General features: G+C 44.8%; 1 protein-coding gene across 4 annotated transcripts in view; it reads left to right on the forward strand.

Moving 5' to 3' along the window:
• Piezo2 (piezo type mechanosensitive ion channel component 2) overlaps window positions 1-19,520 on the forward strand; it is a 358,636-nt gene that overhangs the window by 328,781 nt on the left and 10,335 nt on the right. For all 4 annotated transcript variants that reach the window (XM_060377179.1, XM_060377181.1, XM_060377180.1 and 1 more), the window contains 9 exons: window positions 1,711-2,121; window positions 2,717-2,975; window positions 5,529-5,711; window positions 7,964-8,216; window positions 9,455-9,587; window positions 10,686-10,833; window positions 10,929-11,143; window positions 13,276-13,434; window positions 15,209-15,356. In XM_060377179.1, the coding sequence (XP_060233162.1) occupies window positions 1,711-2,121; window positions 2,717-2,975; window positions 5,529-5,711; window positions 7,964-8,216; window positions 9,455-9,587; window positions 10,686-10,833; window positions 10,929-11,143; window positions 13,276-13,434; window positions 15,209-15,356 (1,909 nt within the window). The remainder of the gene's footprint in view (window positions 1-1,710; window positions 2,122-2,716; window positions 2,976-5,528; window positions 5,712-7,963; window positions 8,217-9,454; window positions 9,588-10,685; window positions 10,834-10,928; window positions 11,144-13,275; window positions 13,435-15,208; window positions 15,357-19,520) is intronic.

Genomic DNA, 19,520 nt, shown 5'->3' on the forward strand with positions numbered 1-19,520 from the left:
CCAAAGCCAACTCCATTCTGGCCACAACAGAGGTGGTGTCTTCCTTTCGCTTGCAGTTGCCTACATTAATGCTGAAATACTGTCCATTAGGGCCTGGCATAGGAAGATGCTTTGCCTTCTGAGGCATCCTCTTTCTGGTGCAAGCTTGTTATATTTTTCCACCTTGGTCTTTAAGGACCTCCGGTGACCCCCATACCTTGGAGACTATGCTTATCATCACTTACAGCCATATTGGAAGTTAGACCTAATATACATTTGACTTCCATGACTTGAACATTCCCTACATTGTTGGTTAATTCAATGGTGTCCCAGGAGGCTCTGTGTTAACTGAGATGAGTCTTAGCAAAACTTTGGTGAGGGCTATCATTCTCAGAGGCTTCTGTAGGGAGCTACAAACTTAAGACCTAAGTCCTGGGCGTGTTCAGTGCCTGCAAGATCATCCATCATTTTTCAGTTACAAGATGTCACAGAAGGTGTGTCACCCATTCATTCATCACTCCTTGACATGTCTACACCAGCATCCCGCATTTGAGAATCTGTATGTTTGTGGATGCTACTTGCTCACATATGCCACTCAGACAGTAGTATGTATTTCCACATCTGACATGTGGCCCTCCTGCATCCCCCAGATCTTAAATACCTGTCTCTTCTTCAGGAGCCAAGCAGTTAAGAAAAAGCATGCTATGAGTTTCAGCATGCAATGAATGCAATATGGCTGCTTTATTTTCAGTTCGAACCTTTCTTGCATGGGCCTGACAGGAAAGCTAGGAGGAAGCTAGAAATGAAATGAGGAGCATTAGAGAAAAGGCACAGGGAAATAAAGTAGGGACTAATGATAAAAGTAGGGACACTTACATAGAGGAAGCTGTAGAAAAAATGTATTTTTTAAAAAAGGAAGAAAGGAAGGAAAGAAAAGTTTTGGGGGGTGTGAAAATAGAAAAAAAAATCATTGAAATAAAGCAAGCAGCTGAGAAGGTGATGGTAAGAGACAGTAATAGGCGGCCCCAGGTGCAAGACCAAGAACTCAAGAGAAATGTCTGAGAACAGGAGAGAAGGTAAGAGTTCAGTGGGAAAGGTACTGATACCAATAAGAAAGAGACAAAGGAAAAGAAAGGACGGAAGAGATAAACATTAAAGGAGGGGCATTTTTAAAGCATGTGCTTGTTGAGTCCAGCCAGTGTCTGATGGATTCTGTCATCCTCAATGGGACTGGACAGTCCTTCCTTGTGCAGGACTAAGAGTAGACCCCATCTTGGTCCAAAACCTGTGGACCCACCAAGCATGGCTTCTTCTTTCCGTATGCTCTCTTCTTTAAGGAGTGATGGCGGTAGGTATGCTGTGCTAAACATGTGCTGATTTGGACATGAACCTGGAGCTCATGGCTGAGAACACTGATTTTTAAAAACTTCTCTGCATAGACGGGGTGCTCCTTGCGAGGCGTGTATCACTTGCTATGGTTTGGAAGGATGCAACGCTCACTGTCTACTTTTGCATCTGGAAGGCTACTGCTTGCAGTTTCTGCAGACTGGGGGGGGGAGTGAATTTCTGGAAGGGACAAAGCAGGTGGGATACACAAAAAGGGAGGGGGACTTCCTTTTCTCACGTGCTTGAAGTTTTTCACTTAGGAGCTCTGAGGTGGTGTTGTAAGAATTGGGACAAGTTCCAAGCTGGTATAAATGCTAAGACTACGCCCATCTCCTCTTCTAACAGCGAGCCCACGCAGTGCACCATGCTGTATTCACGCCAAGGGACGACGGAAACCATTGAGGAGGTGGAGGCGGAAGCCGAGGAGGAGGTGGTAGAGGCTCTGGACGCTGAGCACCATGATGCAAAAGATGAGGAGTATGAGGCTGAGTATGAAGCAGGGGTAGAGGAGGTCAGCCTCACTCCGGACGAGGAGGAGTTGCCTCAGTTCTCCACAGATGACGGGGATGTGGAGGCCCCGCCCTCCTACAGCAAGGCTGTCAGCTTTGAGCACCTGTCCTTTGCCTCACAAGATGATGCTGGGGCCAAGAACCACATGGTGGTCAGCCCCGATGACAGCCGTACGGACAAGCTGGAGTCGAGTATCTTACCACCCCTGACTCATGAGCTGACAGCCAGCGAGCTGCTGATGAACAAGTAAGAGAAGGAAGCAGGCCTCCATCCAGCATCCATCTTTAACCAGGCACCACCACCATCGTGTATTCTAGTCATGTATGCACAAAGTACTAGACATAGAAGCCAAACATACACCCCTGGACGGCCCTGGGACTGAGTGACAGACTCAGAAAAAAAAAAAAAAAACTATCCAGTGACATTTGTGTTGATACCTCTTTCTATAATAAAGTCTCAGATGGGTTGAACATGCCTAATTTGAAAACCCAAGATGCTCTGAAATCCAACAGAGCTCAAAAGGCATCCACATGCTACAAGAGATAAATGAATTCATGCCATTAAACTCTGTGCACACATAAAACCATTACAAAGTGTTCTGTAAAATTATCTTTAGGCTGTATAAATACGGTCTGTTTAAGGCATACACTAATTTCAAATAGTCTAAAATACGAAGGCCTTCAACATCTCAGACACTTCCCAAGCTTTTTAAACAAATAACAATCAGCCTAGATGAGGCTGATTATGGACTGATTATGTACATCACAAGAGAGCGTCACAAATGGAAGCCAGTGGTTTGGTAAAGGTAGAGACAAGTGTCTGATTGTGCTTATTTTGACAGGATGTTCCGTGATGATGAGCTTGAAGAATCGGAGAAATTCTATGTGGACCAGCCCCGGTTCTTGCTGCTGTTCTATGCCATGTACAACACTCTGGTAGCCCGCTCAGAAATGGTGTGCTATTTTGTGATCATCCTCAACCACATGATCTCTGCCTCCATCATCACCCTCCTGCTGCCCATCCTAATCTTCCTCTGGGCCATGCTGTCTGTCCCCAGGCCCAGCCGGCGCTTCTGGATGATGGCCATCGTCTATACTGAGGTAAACCGGTCTGTTGCGTGATGCTGCTTAGACTGATGTTCATTATCAGCAAGAGCGACCTAGTGCTGAAAATTTCGTACATCTTTTCAGGCCTCACACCTCTCATAAGGTAGTTTCTGGTGTTGTTCCCAATTAAAACACATGAGGAGACAGCTTCAATGGGATGCAGTAATTGACCAAAGGTTGTGAAATGGTTGGAGACAGGGCTTTGGAAGCCTGATTGTGAGATCTGTTGTGTTAACCGCTGTCACTGAATATCTAACACATGGACTCCAAATTAAATAAGTGGCAAAGCAGCACTTGGGGAGCAGAGGCAGGAGGATCTCTGTGAGTTCAAGGCCAGCCTGGTCTACAAAGAGATCTGGACAGCCAAGACTACATGGAGAAACCCTGTATCAAAAAAAAACAAAACAATATAAAATGTAGCAAAGCACCTTGAATACAGTCTGATGCAATGGCAAATGTATTTTTTTTCATCTTTAAACCTAAAATCACTCTCCATGCATGCCAACACAAACACTTGAAAACCTAAATAAATGGCCAGAAGGACAGGTGTCCCTCAGATGAAGGGGAAGAAGAGCACCTGCTTGGACATACACATTGTCACATTTTTCCTCTTTCCTGTGAAATACAGAAGACTGCAAAGTCCCATAAAAACTCCAGCCCATAGCAGGGCGGAGAGGTTCTCGGGTGGTCTACCCTGGCTCCTTCTGCAGGGTTCAGAGCTGTGCCATTTGTGATGAAGGCGAAGTTCCCTCCCTGACTCAGAAGGAGAAGTTTACTTTGAAATTGTGATTATTGCTGATGTGTGCAGTGCTCACTAAAGAAGCAGTGTGCATCGAATCTTATGTAAGAAGTAGGAAATAGTAAGATCTGGAAAGGACAGGAACTCCACAAGGAGAGCAACAGAACCAGAAATTTGAACACAGGGGTCTTCCCAGAGACTCATACTCCAACCAAGTACCAGGCATGGATATAACTTAGAACCCCTGCACAGATGTAGCCCATGGCAGTTTAGTGTCCAAGTGCATTACATCGTAATGGGAAGAGAGACTGCCTCTGACATAATCTGATTGGCCTACTCTTTGATCACCTCCCCCTGAGGGGGGAGCAGCCTTACCAGGCCACAGAAGATGACAATGCAGCCACTCCTGATGAAATCTGATAGACTAAGATCAGAAGGAAGGAGAGGAGGACCTCCCCTATCAGTGGACTTGGGGAGGGGCATGAGTGAAGAAGGGGGAGGGAAGGTGGAATCGGCAGGGGAGGAGGGAGGAGCTTATGGGAGGATACAAAGCAAATAAAGTGTAATTAATAAAAGAAAGAAAGACCTGGAGGGAACAGGAGCTCCACAAGGAGAGCAACAGAACGAAGGGTCTTTTCTGAGACTGATACTCCAACCAAGGACCATGCATGGAGATAACTTAGAACCCCTGTACAGAAGTAGGCTATTGCATCTCAGTGTCCAAGAAGGTACCCCAATAATAGTAACAATGACCATATCTGACATGAACTGAGGGTAGAGCAGCCTTACCAGTCCACAGAGGAAGTCAAAGAAGCCAGTCCTGATGAGACAGGATAGAATAGGGTCAGATGGAAGGGGAGGAGGACCTTCCCTATCATTGGACTGGGGGAGGGACATAAGAGAAGAAGAGGAAGGGAAGATGGGATTGGGAAGGCTGGGAACGGTGCTTTAGCTGGGATTAATAAAATTTAAAATATTAAAAATAAAACATTCTTCCTTAAGTTGGGTTTTTTATTTTTTTATCTCAGAACAAAGTAAATGGGAGATCCAGTTGACATTCTTTTCCTGTATAGTTTGAGCTTTGTGCAGAAATACTAGAGTCATGCTGCCCACTGATGAAAGAAATAGGGGAAAATCTGTTGTTTCAGTGGTTCCAGCAGATACAGTGGAGGAAAAGAACATTAGAAAAGAACATTGCTAAGAGATAACAGTAAAACATTACAGAATAAAGAATATAACAAGAAAAATGAAAACCATCATATTGAAGCACCAGACTTTCCTGGTATGGAGCTGAGGAGGGCTTGCCTAGGATACCAAAGCTCTGGCCTCAGTCCTCAGCACTGTATAAGCCAGGTGTGATGGCTCATGCCTGTAGTCACAACACTTTGAAAGGCAGGTGTACCAAAAACAGAAAATCAGGGTCTCTTTGGAGTTTATGGGCTACAGCTCTGTCTCAGAAAACAAGAAAAAGGAAAAATACTGTCTAATGGCCTAATAACAGTCTCAGCTTTATCCCCCTCAACACTGAAACAAACCGACCAAGCCTCACAAACTCCCCACAAGTGTATACTGTTACGATTAAGGCATTATGTTCTATATAAATATACTACTTTTAATTATACAACACTTTAAACCCAGTAGTTCTGAGATCATCATATATAATAGCAATACACTATTGCACATAATTGCGAGCATTTCTACCCCCAAAGCTGTGCAGCAGGCATGTTTCCCTAATTCTTATATCACGATGTCTTGTGTGTTGCTATCCCTCTAAGGGATGACTTTTTCTTTCTATCATCCATACGTAGGTGGCGATTGTAGTAAAATATTTCTTCCAGTTTGGCTTCTTTCCCTGGAATAAGGAGTTGGAACTGCACAAGGACAAGCCCTACTTTCCCCCGAACATCATAGGAGTGGAGAAGAAGGAGGGCTATGTTCTTTATGACCTCATTCAGCTGCTGGCTCTGTTCTTCCACCGCTCCATTCTGAAGGTACCTAGTGTTATCAGTTCACTGCCCCATACTGGTAAGTTCCGTCTGCACCAGCGCCAGAGAGTGTGGGCATCAGGCAGCCTTTACAGAGCATTGCTTGAAGGAGGGAGAGTATCATTCTGGCACTGGTTTAAGTCAGAGCATCAGAGAACACTCAGAGACAACACCTTGTCTCTCCTCACCATCACAACCTCTGTCCATCTCCTAGTAAGAAGGCTTTACCAACTTAGTCTCTTATCATGAAGCTACAGCTGTTAGTAAGAGGCCATCTCAGATTGAGCCACAGGCCACTATGCTATATAATCTTGCTCTCGAGAAAACTGTCCCTCTCAAAGCCAGAGGAAGACTGCTACAAGGCGATGCATCCCAGACACAGCCACTCTTACTCTTCTCTTTTATACACAATTACATGCACACACACTCTCACACACACCCATAAAATATATGGGTATATTTTACATATATATGTATATGTGTACATATATGTATATATACATAAATATTCCCTGTTATTAAACATAAATTTTTTTCTCATACAGTAAAATCTGGATGCCGTTTCTCCACCCTTGACTACTCCCAGTTCCTTCCCACCTCCTCTCCCGTCTACATCCTCTCTGTCTCACATTAGAAACATTAGAAAAGAACATTGCTAAGAGATAACAGTAAAACATTACAGAATAAAGAATATAACAAGAAAAATGAAAACCATCATATTGAAGCTGGACAAGACAAGCCAACAGAAAAATAAAAATAGTGCCCACAGAAGGCACAGAATCAGACACACTCATTCATACATTCAGGTGTCCCGGGAAGGCACTGAACTGAAAGCTGCAGTATCTATGCAGAGGACCCAGTGCAAACCTGTATAGGCCTGTGATTGCTGCTTCAGTCTCTGTGAGCTCCAAGGAGCTTTGGCCAGTTCTGGAAGGTCTTGTTTTCCTAGTTTCCTCTTTCCTTTGTCTCCTACTCCTCCTGCCTCCTCTTCTGTGGGGTTTCCTGAGCTCTGAGGGGAGGGATTTGATGGAGACACCTTGTTTAGAGCTGTGGGTTTCAAGGTCTCTCTCACTCATAATGTCTAGCTATGGGTCTCTGTATTTGTTCTCATCTGCTGTCCTTTTCAACAGCCATGTGGATGTTTTTCTTTCCACATACTACATGCTGAAAACAGAAAGAGGCCAATCCACTAGAACCATGTACATATTACTGCACAGCTTGCATTTCCAAGCCACTGTGTTTGTTGTTACAGTCTTGCTTTTTCCTGTTTCTACCTTGACTCCCTTTCTAATGTCACCTAATCAAACTATGTCTTTATCAGTCCTTAGAAAAATCACTTTTAGAATATAACTTGGAGCTTTGATGTTTGTTTGCGTTTAATATATACTGGTCCTTGCTCTACATGCAAACCTGATCCAGAACTCACTATGTAGCCCTGGCTGTTATCAAAGTTGTGGTTACCCTGCCTCAGCATCCTACATGACAATCATGTAACACTTTGCTCAGCCTTTTTGTCCTCTTAACTATGACTCTCAGGGAGAAACAAGCCAAGCCTTGTGGAGTAAATATAAAAGCAAACCATCTGAGGCTCAAGAGAGGAGCTCTCTGCGGTATGTCACACACCTGTGAAGCCTGTCATACGCCATGTGTAGTCCATGGGATCATGCTCCACAAGACCAAGGGGTTCTTGGCCTCCTGGTCTATGTATCATTTCCCTCTTTAACATCTCTTTATCCTATTTTCTTACAGCAAGAACCAGGATCTACAGGAGACATCAGAATCTTTGCCTTATATTCCTGTACAAATTTTGAGTAGAGTATTTGCAGTTTTGTTCTGAGTCTTAAGTGAGCCAAAGCTTACCCTACCATGGGAGCTGGGATAGGTACAGAGTCATCCTACCAAGTGGGGACACTGGTAATGTAGGGTGCGAAGGTTGGGTTCACCTTTGCTTAGTAAGTGGGCCAAGGCTAGTTCTGATGCTAGCTGTGAGCACCAGAAGGCTCTAACAAATCAAGAAATTATCATTTCACCCTTGCTCTATCTGCCTAACTTTACCTTTAGTTATACAGACTCTTTTCATCAACGACCATCTCCACTCTCCTAGGACACTCCCACAGTTCTGTTTAAGCTTCTTTAGACATGCCTCCCTTGGATTTCCAATGTCAGGGGATTGAATGCTGGGATTGATACTGTGTGAAAGACAGCCAGTTGGCCCCCCTGAGACGCTCACCTCAGCTGTCACCTTCTCTGCTTCTCAGTGTCACGGCTTATGGGATGAGGATGACGTTGTTGACAGTGGCACGGACAAGGAGGAGTCTGACGACGAGCTCTCTCTGGATCACGGCAGAAGAGGCTCTTCAGACTCACTGAAGTCCATCAACCTGGCTGCCTCTGTGGAGTCTGTGCATGTGACTTTCCCAGAGCAGCCAGCAGCCATCAGGAGGAAACGCTCCTGCAGCAGCTCCCAGATCTCCCCAAGGTCCAGCTTCTCTTCAAATAGGTCCAAAAGAGGTATCTAGTCCATGTCACCTAAAATAAGCCCCATGCAGTCTCATTTTTCTGATGTCTTTGTGTCTGGGGAGGGGAGTGGTTGGGTGCTACCAAGAGAAGATATTGTAACATGGAAGAAACATGCTCTGACATCAGACAGACCCAAGTCTGGATCTTTGTTCAGTACTTGTGAGTCCATTCAGGGACCAGGATTTCAGGTAATAGAGAAAAGCGCGTAGCACACAGCCTAATTTATTTAAAGCACATGACAATTTACCCATCATCTATAAAAACTTTGCTGGGTGTGCTGTAAATCTTAACAGATTTTGAAAGTGGATTCGATTTTACTGGTGGAGTTTTTTTTTTTTGTTTTTTTGTTTTTTTTTTTTTTTTTTTACGGGGATTGAGGGTAAGGTGCTGGGGACTGAAGCCAGGATCTTTTTCATATTGTATGCTAGGCAAGTGCTCTACCACTAGGCTCTGTCTTTCTCTCTTTCTGTTTCTGTAGTTTTCATTCTGAGGTATGTCTCCCTTCATTTCACAGGCTGGCTTTGAACTCACTCTGTAGCATGGGTGGGTCTTGAGCTTTCAAATTCTCCAGCTCCAGCCTCCCAGATAGCTATGCTTACAAGCCTGTGCCGCCAGGATCAGCCTCAGTTGGGGACTTTCAACAAAACTGTGAAGTTATTTCCTGAGCTAGTTATTAATTTCTTACTAAACAGCGAGTGTGATCAGAAAGTAGTTATCCCTTCAGGGGCTGTTTGGAAATAATTGGGCCTGTGTAGTTATGGGGCTCATGCCTGATGCTTCCCCAGTACTCATTCATTTGTCTTCATAACCTACTTCTGAGTCAGATACTGGAAGACTCGGTCATATTGGTTTTACAGTTGAAGAAATTAGGATATAAAAATAAGTCTGAGTCTCGTACCCCCATCAGGAAAAGCTGAGACCCAGAGCATGGCTGATCATGAATAAAACTATTTTACCACGTTTCTTTCTGAGCAAAGGCTACAGAACCATGCAGAGAAGAACCAGCAGGTGTGAACCCACAGATCTAGTCCAGTCTCCTAACAGCAGAGAGAGCTCAGCTTCCTAAACACTCAGTAGAGACTCTTAAAGCAATCCGTGCCTTGAGTCCTCTGGGCCTTGCATCCTCTGTTTTAAGCGAAAGCCCACCCTCCTCCCAACCGGATTTCTGCTGGCACATCCAGTGTTTGCCCTTCAGCCTGTGATTTCTCTCCTTTTTCTTCTCTTTCTAGGCAGCACGAGCACCCGAAACAGTAGCCAGAAAGGAAGCAGTGTTTTGAGCATTAAACAGAAAAGCAAAAGAGAACTCTACATGGAAAAGCTTCAAGAGCATTTAATCAAAGCAAAAGCATTTACCATAAAGAAGTGAGTGAGTAGACACATTTGGGCTGTGCGCTTTTTCTGGAGTTGGGGAACTGATACGATGGCTTCCTGTAAACCAGAGGTGAAGAGCTGAGAAGGAGTTTTCTTTTACCATGGTTATGTTGTTTTAGAAACCATTTGTTAGTAAGTGCATTAATTCAAGGGTTCATTTAATAAGCGTTCAGGTATTGCTTCTGAAAGCCCAGCCAGGCAGAGAGGGTAAGGACGTCCACATGGATGAGAGCCATGGTGCCCTTTCTCCTCCAGAGAGGGAGCTTGGCGGCAAGGGGGCCAAGCTGCCTAGTCAGTGTCCCACAGTTGATCCCGAACCTACTTCACAGGTCCCCCCACTTGTTGCTGATTCAAAGAGGCAATACCCAAGCAACATCATGGAGAAAAGCATGGCATGTCTGGGGTTGTAATGTGAACCAAGCAAGAGCCAGCCCTATACATAGATAGGCTGAGACTTGGAGCTCTGGCAGCAGTTAAATGGGAACTTGATTTGAAGGCAGAACCCAAATCATAGTGAAAGATGTGGTAGAGGCTTGAAGGACAAGCCAGCGATATCAGGGCAGAGTGGTTGAGGCAGAGAAAGGAAAGAAAAGCCAAGAACAGCAGAGAGACACCGTAGTGGGCATAAGACCTCAAGCCAGAAGAAACAGGAGACGTATGCTCAGATCTAGCTATCCAGGGCTCAACACCCTCGTGGGCTCCCTCACTTTATCCTCCCCAGACCCTGTGCCTCAGTCATAGTCTCACCCCAATTTTATGTAAGACAAGGGTGCAATACAGAAATTTCTGCAGCAAGGCTCCCATGTAGTGACTAGCCATACCCAGACAGCCATATCCCAGCACCTGGCTTTCAGGGCTTTAGGCCATTCTGCTATGCTTTGGATAAGGGAAGAGTCATGGCATCCTTCAGGTCCTAACTGCTTTGACAATCAACTCACCTCTACTCCTGAGCCAGCGTCTCTCCACAGGACTCTGCCTAAGCTCATAGAAGAAGGTGGGCCCTGCATGGAGAGGAGCAGAAGTGGAATGAAGGTAGTATCAGTCACTGTTCCCTCTGGCCCTTCTGAAGCAAGCGGGCTTGTCTTGCAGGACTCTCCAAATCTATGTACCCATTCGTCAATTCTTCTATGACCTCATCCACCCAGACTACAGTGCTGTGACTGACGTGTATGTGCTGATGTTCCTGGCAGACACTGTGGACTTCATCATCATCGTCTTTGGTTTTTGGGCTTTTGGGGTAGGTTGGGTCAAGGGTTTCCACTTATTCCCTGATGACAGACTTCCATTTTTGGGAACTGCCACTCATACTTAGCCTGTTCTGTCCTCCCCTAGAAACACTCAGCAGCTGCAGATATCACCTCTTCCCTATCAGAAGACCAGGTCCCGGGGCCATTCCTGGTGATGGTCCTCATTCAGTTTGGAACCATGGTGGTGGACCGTGCCCTCTACCTCAGGAAGACTGTGCTAGGCAAGGTCATTTTCCAGGTCATTCTCGTGTTCGGGATTCACTTCTGGATGTTCTTCATCTTACCCAGTGTGACTGAGAGGTAAGGTCTCCTCCACAGAGACCCAATTGGACAGGACAGCAGCACAATAAGAGACATGGATTGTAGTTAAGGTTTAGTTCAAATTGAGAGTAAGAGTCGATTCTCTCTCTTCAGTGCTTTAACTGTATTTCATCCACATCTGCAGAAACAAAGGTTGCAGAATAAGAGAAGTGATGGCCCCAGATCCAGGGCTGACCAAAGATCTTTGAGTTGTGTCTCTACAACCTAGCTGATGTCAAGAGGAACTAAATCTGGTCTTAGGTGCACCCTTCAGTGGGGAAGAGGACAGGAGACAAAGTTGTCTGAGATGCCCATGAGAAACAGGGGACCTGGCTGAGCAATATGTTGGGGACCAGGAAGACCCATTATGAAATGACGTGTTTTTTTTTTTTTTTTTTTTCTGCCAAGAGAACCAGTGCTAATGGTTAAAATGGGCTGAGAGTTAGGGTGAGTGATTTATAAAGGGCAGATACTACTGAGCGAGTTTGGGTACACAGTAATCCCAGCATTCAAGAGCAAAAAGGCTCATAAGTTCGAGGCTGGCCTGGGCATTACAGCAAGACTGCATTTCAAGAATAAGGCAGCCTAAAGTTTACTAGGAGCAGGGCTTGAAAGTGGCTACTGGTTTTCCCCTAACACCTAGAAAGGAATCTAAAAGCCTTCAGTAAGCTGAGTTCTAAGGTAACCCAAAATCTCAAGTCTCACTTCTCTAATTCACCCAAAGTTCTCCTTCTTCTCCTATAGGATCTTTAACCCACAGTTTCACCTCAAACAAGTCTTGTGATCAACTTAGGGCTTAATGTGTAAACAACTCAAGCAATATTAAAAAACAAAACAAAAGCAAAAACAAACAAACAAAAAAACAACAAAGCAGATTACTGTAAACAGGAGACATCCACTCTGTTGGGTTATAGAAAATAGTGTCCCATAAAAGTGAAAGTGCCCAGGTCATGGAGTGAGGCTTTTATTAAGTAGAGGTTTTTGTTAAATAGATCAGAAGTTATATACACAGCATGGTGTAGCTCTGCCTTTGGCTTGAGCAGTTGTGTTCCCAAGTCAATGATGCTACATTCAGAGTGGTGGCTTGCTGTTTTAAACATCTTCAAGCATCCTGGGGAAAGTCCTCATGTTCAATAACAAGTTTGTTCTTTTGTTCAAGCCTTAGAGTCATGCTTAGTCAAGTCATATGAAAAATCTACAGATTGGGATGGTTAATAATATTTCTGTACTACATAAGGAAACTAACTCAGATGTAACATATAATGAAAAATTCCAAAATTGTCCCTAACAGTGAACTCATTGTAGCTATAGCTCATTGGAGCACCTAGCCTCTGACCTTTCCATTTAGTCCCATAGTAGTTATTACTGTTTAACAATACACTATTAGGATGGGAATACTTTCAAAGGAAAAAGAAATTGGGAGGATTTTCCTGGATCTAAAATAGATCAAATAAATAAAGGACTGATACCCTGAAGATACCCAACAGTCCAGTAAAGTCCATATCTGGCCATGAATAGTGGGAGAACAAACCTCAGGTCATACAATTTGGAAAGGCAGCTATTCTGTGCAAATACTACGACTGGAAGAATTGTGTTGATCTTGTTTGTTAGTTTATAATATAGAATAAATGTTTCTACAAATACTTAATGATATCTATGCCTTAAATCGAAAAAATAAGCCAAATTCCATGCACAAGGTAGATGATGAATTTGCCCATTTTTTTTTTTTTCTGATACAGAATGCTTTCTGCTATACATAGGCCAGGTTATGGATTCTTTTAAGTTAAAATGTAACTTCTTAAAGAATATACTTAAATTTGGACTACAGCACCTGTATCACATATGCTGTATAAAAGTGTTTATTGATTAGTTGACTCAACAATAATTTAATGTAATCTTAGCATTAACAACTTAATGATAATGCACAGAGGAAGCTCCATTCACAGAATCCAGATTTTTTTTTCTTTTATAGTTGTTAAATTTTTGATTTGGGAGTAATCCACTAGATAGAGAATTCTTTAGAATTGTCCTGAGGGGCAGAGGGGAAGTTTCTTTCTTTGTTATTCTGAACTGTTGTCTTCTGTACAAGAAAAGGATCCCATTCCTTGACCTCCTATCATTTTGCCTTTTAGGAAATTCAGCCAGAACCTGGTGGCTCAGCTTTGGTACTTTGTGAAGTGTGTGTACTTTGGATTGTCTGCCTATCAAATCCGCTGTGGCTACCCAACACGCGTGCTCGGAAACTTCCTCACAAAGAGCTACAATTATGTCAACCTGTTCTTGTTTCAAGGGTGAGGCACTGCTCTGTCTGTCACAGGTGGAGCAGAAGCAGTGGGGAGGCAGGCAGTGTGTGTCTTCCGTGAGGAGGCAGGGCTGTAAGGCATCCTGGAACACTGGCCATGTCAGCAACATACGCACCTTTCCACTTGTAATCACTGAAATGCTGCCAGGAAGTTGCCCTAGCATTACCACACTTGGTTAATTTTCACTTTAGTAACTTGCCTGGTTTACCTTGATAGCGTTTGGGGGATTAATATGGGGCTACCCCTCTTCCCAAGGCTCAGGGATCATCGAAGGAGAGTGTTGGCAGAAAGATTTTAAAAGCCAGAGGCAGTGGTGTGACGACAATAAGACAGTGTTTTCTGGACACAGCAAGGCAGTTGTAACAACATGCATAGACCCACGTACGATCAGTCTAGACAGAATCTCGGCTTGGCGCAAGGGTGTGGTGACAAACACCCACCCGTAGCTGAACTGCTGCTGGTTGGTGACTGCTGGGAGACCGGGATTCCAAGAGTGTGTGTCCCGAGAGGTTCCCCATGCTCCAGCAGATGATCCTACACCCTTTCCCACATGGACTGCACTAAGTAGACTCCATGGGTTTAAAAAGTAAACGGCACATGGAGCTGGGTGGGAAAAAATGATGAGACAGCTAGAGAGGAATTACAGTCGATGGAATAAGAGGTGGATTAAATTTAAAAAACACACACATTATATGCATGTATGAAATTCTCAGGCAACAGGAGGGGGAGTGAAGCAGAAATACCTAATCCATAAGTATTAATAGATTTCTGGGCCTAGTAAAACAGAAGGACTGGAACCTGAACCATTCCAGAACACCTCCGCAGCTGTGTGCAGTGGGTTCCTCCATGAAGAGGGCTAAGGGACACCGTGCTGCCGCCAGCAAGCTATCTGAGTTCTCCCACGTGATGGTTCTACAGTACATACCCTTACCCTCCCCCAAAGGTTACCCCGTGCTTTAAGAGAAAAGGCGGCTTTAGGTACAGCTGACCCCTCTATGGCTCTAGCCCTGAGCCCTGGGATAGTTCAGAAGAGGTGTTGAGTGCCTTTGAATGTTGTGATCAGCCACATGTTCGACTCCAGGCCTGGGCCTGGTTTCTTTCCCAGACAAATGGCTTCTATTTAATCTGCAGAGCTGAACTAGTCCAGGGAAGGGGGTTGAATGATTACAAAATAGCTGTGGGATCCTAGAATGAGCCCAGTTTCCCAGCCTGGGGGAAAATCTCTATCTTTCAAAGACCCTGGAGTAGCCCTGAGAGCCTTCTGGAGCTCAGATCAGCCCATGGCTCAACACGGCTCAACAAGAGGTTTAGGCAGAAGCAGTTAGGTTCATTAACCTAGCAAGCCACTGACCGCGAGACCTCTGGCTCCAGTGACATTCCCTGGTCCCTCCGCCTTCCCACATTTGCTCTCATCTCGTCAGATGTTTACTCTTTAGCGACTCATCCATCAACAAAGCCAGAGTAACTCAGATAACCCTCTATCCAACTGATTCCTACAGTACAAGCTCATGTGAAACAAACAGATTCAACTTCAATATTCTGTTAATGTGAAATCCCAGTCAGTTGCAACCATCAGAGAAAATAAGAATGAAAAGTATTAATCTGCAGTTGTAGTCCCAGTTGGGTTTTACTGTGAGGATCCCCTTGAAAGTTTTTCTTAAGTCGTGGCATTTCACACAAATTGTCACGTGATTTCCTGCGGTGAGGTAGACAACAGGGCCTTCCTCCAAATGTCTGTCTGAGTCAGTGTGGTTCCCGGCAGGTTCCGCCTGGTCCCGTTCCTCACTGAGCTTCGGGCTGTGATGGACTGGGTGTGGACAGACACAACCTTGAGCCTGTCCAGCTGGATTTGTGTGGAGGACATCTACGCGCACATTTTCATCTTAAAGTGCTGGCGAGAGTCGGAAAAGGTAAAGAGCCATTGAAAGTGCCTCCTCCCTGCCTGCCACTCTTGAGCACAACTCTGTCCTGAGATTAATTGTGGATGCTGCATGTAATTGTGGCCAAACAGATGGAGGAAGGGGCCAAGACCTGCCGTAAGCTATAAATACAGCATTGATTTCCAACCCACTGGGGTTGGAGGCTTTAAAGCCGTTTCTGCTGTTGTCAGCAACAGAATCCCTGTGGCAACAGTATCGTAATTGATCTAGGGGAAGAGGTGGCATGCCATCACGTGACCCAGTCACCCTTGAACACCTGCTGGGGAGCAGATGGAACCATTTGCAGAGAAATTCAGGTTGGGCAGTGTGGGCTCACGCTACCATCTCCTTCACTCTGGATGGTGGATAAGTATGTTGGGCTTTCTGTTCAAGGAAATGAAAGAAAATGTGATTCTACCAGGTAACCATTAGGTTTACTGGATATTCTAAAAGCTTATCTTATGGAACCAGACAGAAACTCAGAACCAGCATTAGCAAAAGGGTGGAAAGTGTGACTTAACTCAGAGATAATCTCTTTGGAAGAGATCTCCCTAATGTGCATGACAGCTAGAGGGCATTCCCAGATCCCCCTGGGCGGGTGCTTGTGTTTATGAGGTTTATGGAACTGAAGGGACTGAGACCTATCAGTGCTGAGGAGACAGAGACACAGCTCCACACTGCCACTGAAGACTTCCTACAGACTTTTAGGAATCTCTGCTCAGGCCAAACCAGAATTTGTGGCTTTGGAGATGAAAAGAGTGTCAGACCTTTGCCACAAAGCAGAGTTGGAGATTTTTGTTACAGGTATTTTAACATAGGTTTTTTAAGCATAAGAGCTATGTGGGAGGGGGAGCATCAGAAGAAAGTTAGGGACACCAGACAGCACAGATGTGCAGCCAGTTGTCCTAGCTCTAGCCTCGGGCACTCTCAAATTGCAGTCAGGAGGCTGCTATGAATTTTTTTCTTTTCTCTTTTTTTGAGAAGTGAAGGTTCCAGGCTGGCTCCTTGGGTAGGCTTATACTCTGATAAACTACAGCTGGAAGCCCTAAGCTGCTAGGACCAGGCAGCACTTTGGTACATCTTCTTTTCCTGGAAGTAGGGTTTGTGATGAGATTCCCGAGAAACTGCAGGTTTATGGCTGGGAAGGGGTGATGGACCCCCTGGACTGGAGTTGCCAATGTGGGTGCTGGGAATTGAACGCTGGTCCTCTGAAAGAGCAGCCAGACCACTCATCCATCTTTCCAGCCTCTTGCCCTTATTTTAAAGAGCAGAAAAACTGGAATGATGACAGAATGCCTTAGTCTGTTTGTTGTTATTTTTGTTTGTTATTGTTGTTGCTGTAACAAGCATCTGAAACTGGGAAATTTATAAAAGGAGGAGATTGATTTCCACTCTGGGATCGACAGGGCAGCATCTTTTTTGCTTCCTGCCTTTCTATGCATGGTGAGAAAGCAGAACCCAACAAGTGTGGGAAAGGAGAGGGGATGGCCTCCTGTGGTAACAAGACCATTCCTTAAGAAAAATTCAGTTTCCTCACTAGGACTCCTTATTTGGCCCAAATTCCTCTCCCTCCCCCACTTCCCAACACTGTAGAGAGACTGCCACTCTGACTGGTTCTCTGGGAATAAACTACATCCAACCAGAGGGGAAAATGGGAATAGCACTTTAGCAGAGGAAACAGGTAATACAGGGTACATGGTAGCAAAGGCTTGCAAATGGTTTCAGTGTTACAATGTGTAACAAATGGCTACACAAATGAACAGGAGAAATAATCAAGAATCATTTGGTTCAAACCGTAAGAGGAAGCAGAAATAAGGCTTTCCAAATGTTCCAAATTTTTCAACATTGTGAAACTTTGAGAAAAATTGTGCAAAAAAAACTAGTTTCCTATTTGTGAGACATAACCCAACAAACAAGAGAAGTGTGCAAAATCTCCAATAAATGTCAGTAAAAAGAAAATAAAGATATTTCTAACAGTCAGTGCTGCTGCATGGCAGAACAGCATTGCATGGCCGAGCCTTAAAAGATGGTTTCCAAGAACTATCCAAGTACACACTAAAGATCTCAGAGGAAAATGTACTCCACAACGACACTGAGTCTCCTTCTATAGGTTAGACTCCTGGCACTATAACCAAATGCCTAAGACAAGTCAACTCAGGAAGAAGAAAGACTTGTTTGTGGTTCACAGTTCTAGAGTATTTTTCACAGATAGCACACATCCTCCCGAAGTGTTAAATCATCTGTAGATACTCACGACTCCTAACAGTATGGCAATGTTCAACAAATAGGATCAGGTTGTATTCTTGAACGAGTTACAACAAAAATAGTCTATACCCGTAATTCCCCCTTTAGTATATGTAATCTGGCATTGGCTGGATCCATAATGGCCGGACATGTATAGAGAGAGGGTGATGGCCTGCCCTCATCCTCAAAGAAGCTCAGGGTTCCTCTCCTGATGGCCGTCTGGAAAGCCTTCGAAGCTAAGGCTGAGCGTCCTCTTTCTGTTATATTCACCACATTCTTCTTTTTGGCAGCCTAGATACCAGGGCCTGGATAAATCAATATGGCTGGAACAGCCTCTTACAAAGGGCTGCAAGTGGAGCACTGGGAATTTGTGGCCTTTGTTTCCAATCTGCCTTGAACACTTGCTGAGTACCATCTGTATGGCCAGAACTCAGCTATCCCACACACAACCCCAAAGCCTGGTTCTTTTGTTGCTGTGGTAAGACACACATGAATAACTTGTCACCCAAGTAAGCACACTTACAGTAGATGCTTTTCCACAGAGCATCTCCTGGGAATAATGGACTTGCAGGAGGAAGGGAGGCCTTCCCGAGTGAGCGTTAGTGGAAAGTGTGAGTTCCCTGGGGTGTAAAGAACATCTGATTTTCTGTTTGCTCCTAAGTCCCTGCCCCAGTCCCTCTACAGTCTCCTCTGCTCTGGATCTGCTTGCTGGGTACTTTTAATGCCTTGGCGAGTCGTCGCTCTCTGAAATCTCCTGCCCATGTCTTTGTGATCTAACTCCTTCCCAACCTCAAATGTCAAATGTGACACTTCTTTCTCACAGGTCTCCCCTTGCCCCAGATTTGATCCACACCTTCCCATAGGGCCTTCCAGCTCTCTGTATAACCCACCCAGTCCTTAGCACATTGACACTCAAGTGCCTTTCTTGTCTCTGATGAAGCTCTGTGATAAGCTCATTACAATGCACTCTGTGAAGCAAGAACAATTTCTGGAAAGTTTTGCCATAAACGTAGGACTGTGACTGCTTGTTCCTTGCCAACTTTCCCAACTTTCTGATGGTTCCCATGTGGCCACTTCCCAACACACCCTAGGAAGCTAATTAGATATATAACAGAAACAGCACTCTGGCTTTCCAGCCTTTCAACGGTAAAGCACTGAGCTACCTAGGAAGGCTCGAGGAAGGAGCCTGGAACAGAGAGTTGGCAGTTCCATTGAAAGGTCTTCAACATAATCTACCAGGGAATGCAGATGGGGGTAAATTGGGGTTCTGGTTTCACCATGGAAGGGGCCACCTCCAGAAACAGAATTCTTCCTGGCTAAGATCCCAGGTGGTACAGGATACCACATAGAGAAACAGAAAACACGAGAGATTTAGCTGGCCTGGAGTAGATCTCTCAAGATAGCCTCTTACTGCATTGTCCTCCAAATGGGTTCATTCAAGGCTCTAACAGCCTCCTACGCTCATTACGGTGACTGAAGTTCAACATGATATCAGAGTGGACAAACCAAACCCAAAAGTAACCCTGAAGGGGAGAAAGGCTGTGCAGGAGTAACAAGCAAGAACACGCAAGAAACAGTTTTAACTCCTCAGGCAAAGCCAGCTCCTCCCACTTGCCTACTACACTTAGGGGAAAGTTAATGAGTCTTTGGTGAGGCCAGCAAAACCTCCCGACCCTGTGCCGGCTCTTGTTCCTACCATGTTCAATCCCCCTTTCCTCCCACCAACCATGCCCAGCACTCAGTGGCCTCTCTGTAGAGGGTCATGCTGGCCACGCGGATCTTAGAACCTGAACAATACAATCTTTGAAAGTGTGTACTATACATTAAGTTTAAAGGGTGCCTTTCTGTCCTCCAAGCCCAGGCAGGGGTTAGTTAGAAGGCACATGTTTTGACTCTTTGGGAAATTAAAAT

Source organism: Meriones unguiculatus, chromosome 2 (genome assembly GCF_030254825.1).
Source record: "Meriones unguiculatus strain TT.TT164.6M chromosome 2, Bangor_MerUng_6.1, whole genome shotgun sequence".
In the NCBI taxonomy this organism is placed as follows: Eukaryota; Metazoa; Chordata; class Mammalia; order Rodentia; family Muridae; genus Meriones; species Meriones unguiculatus.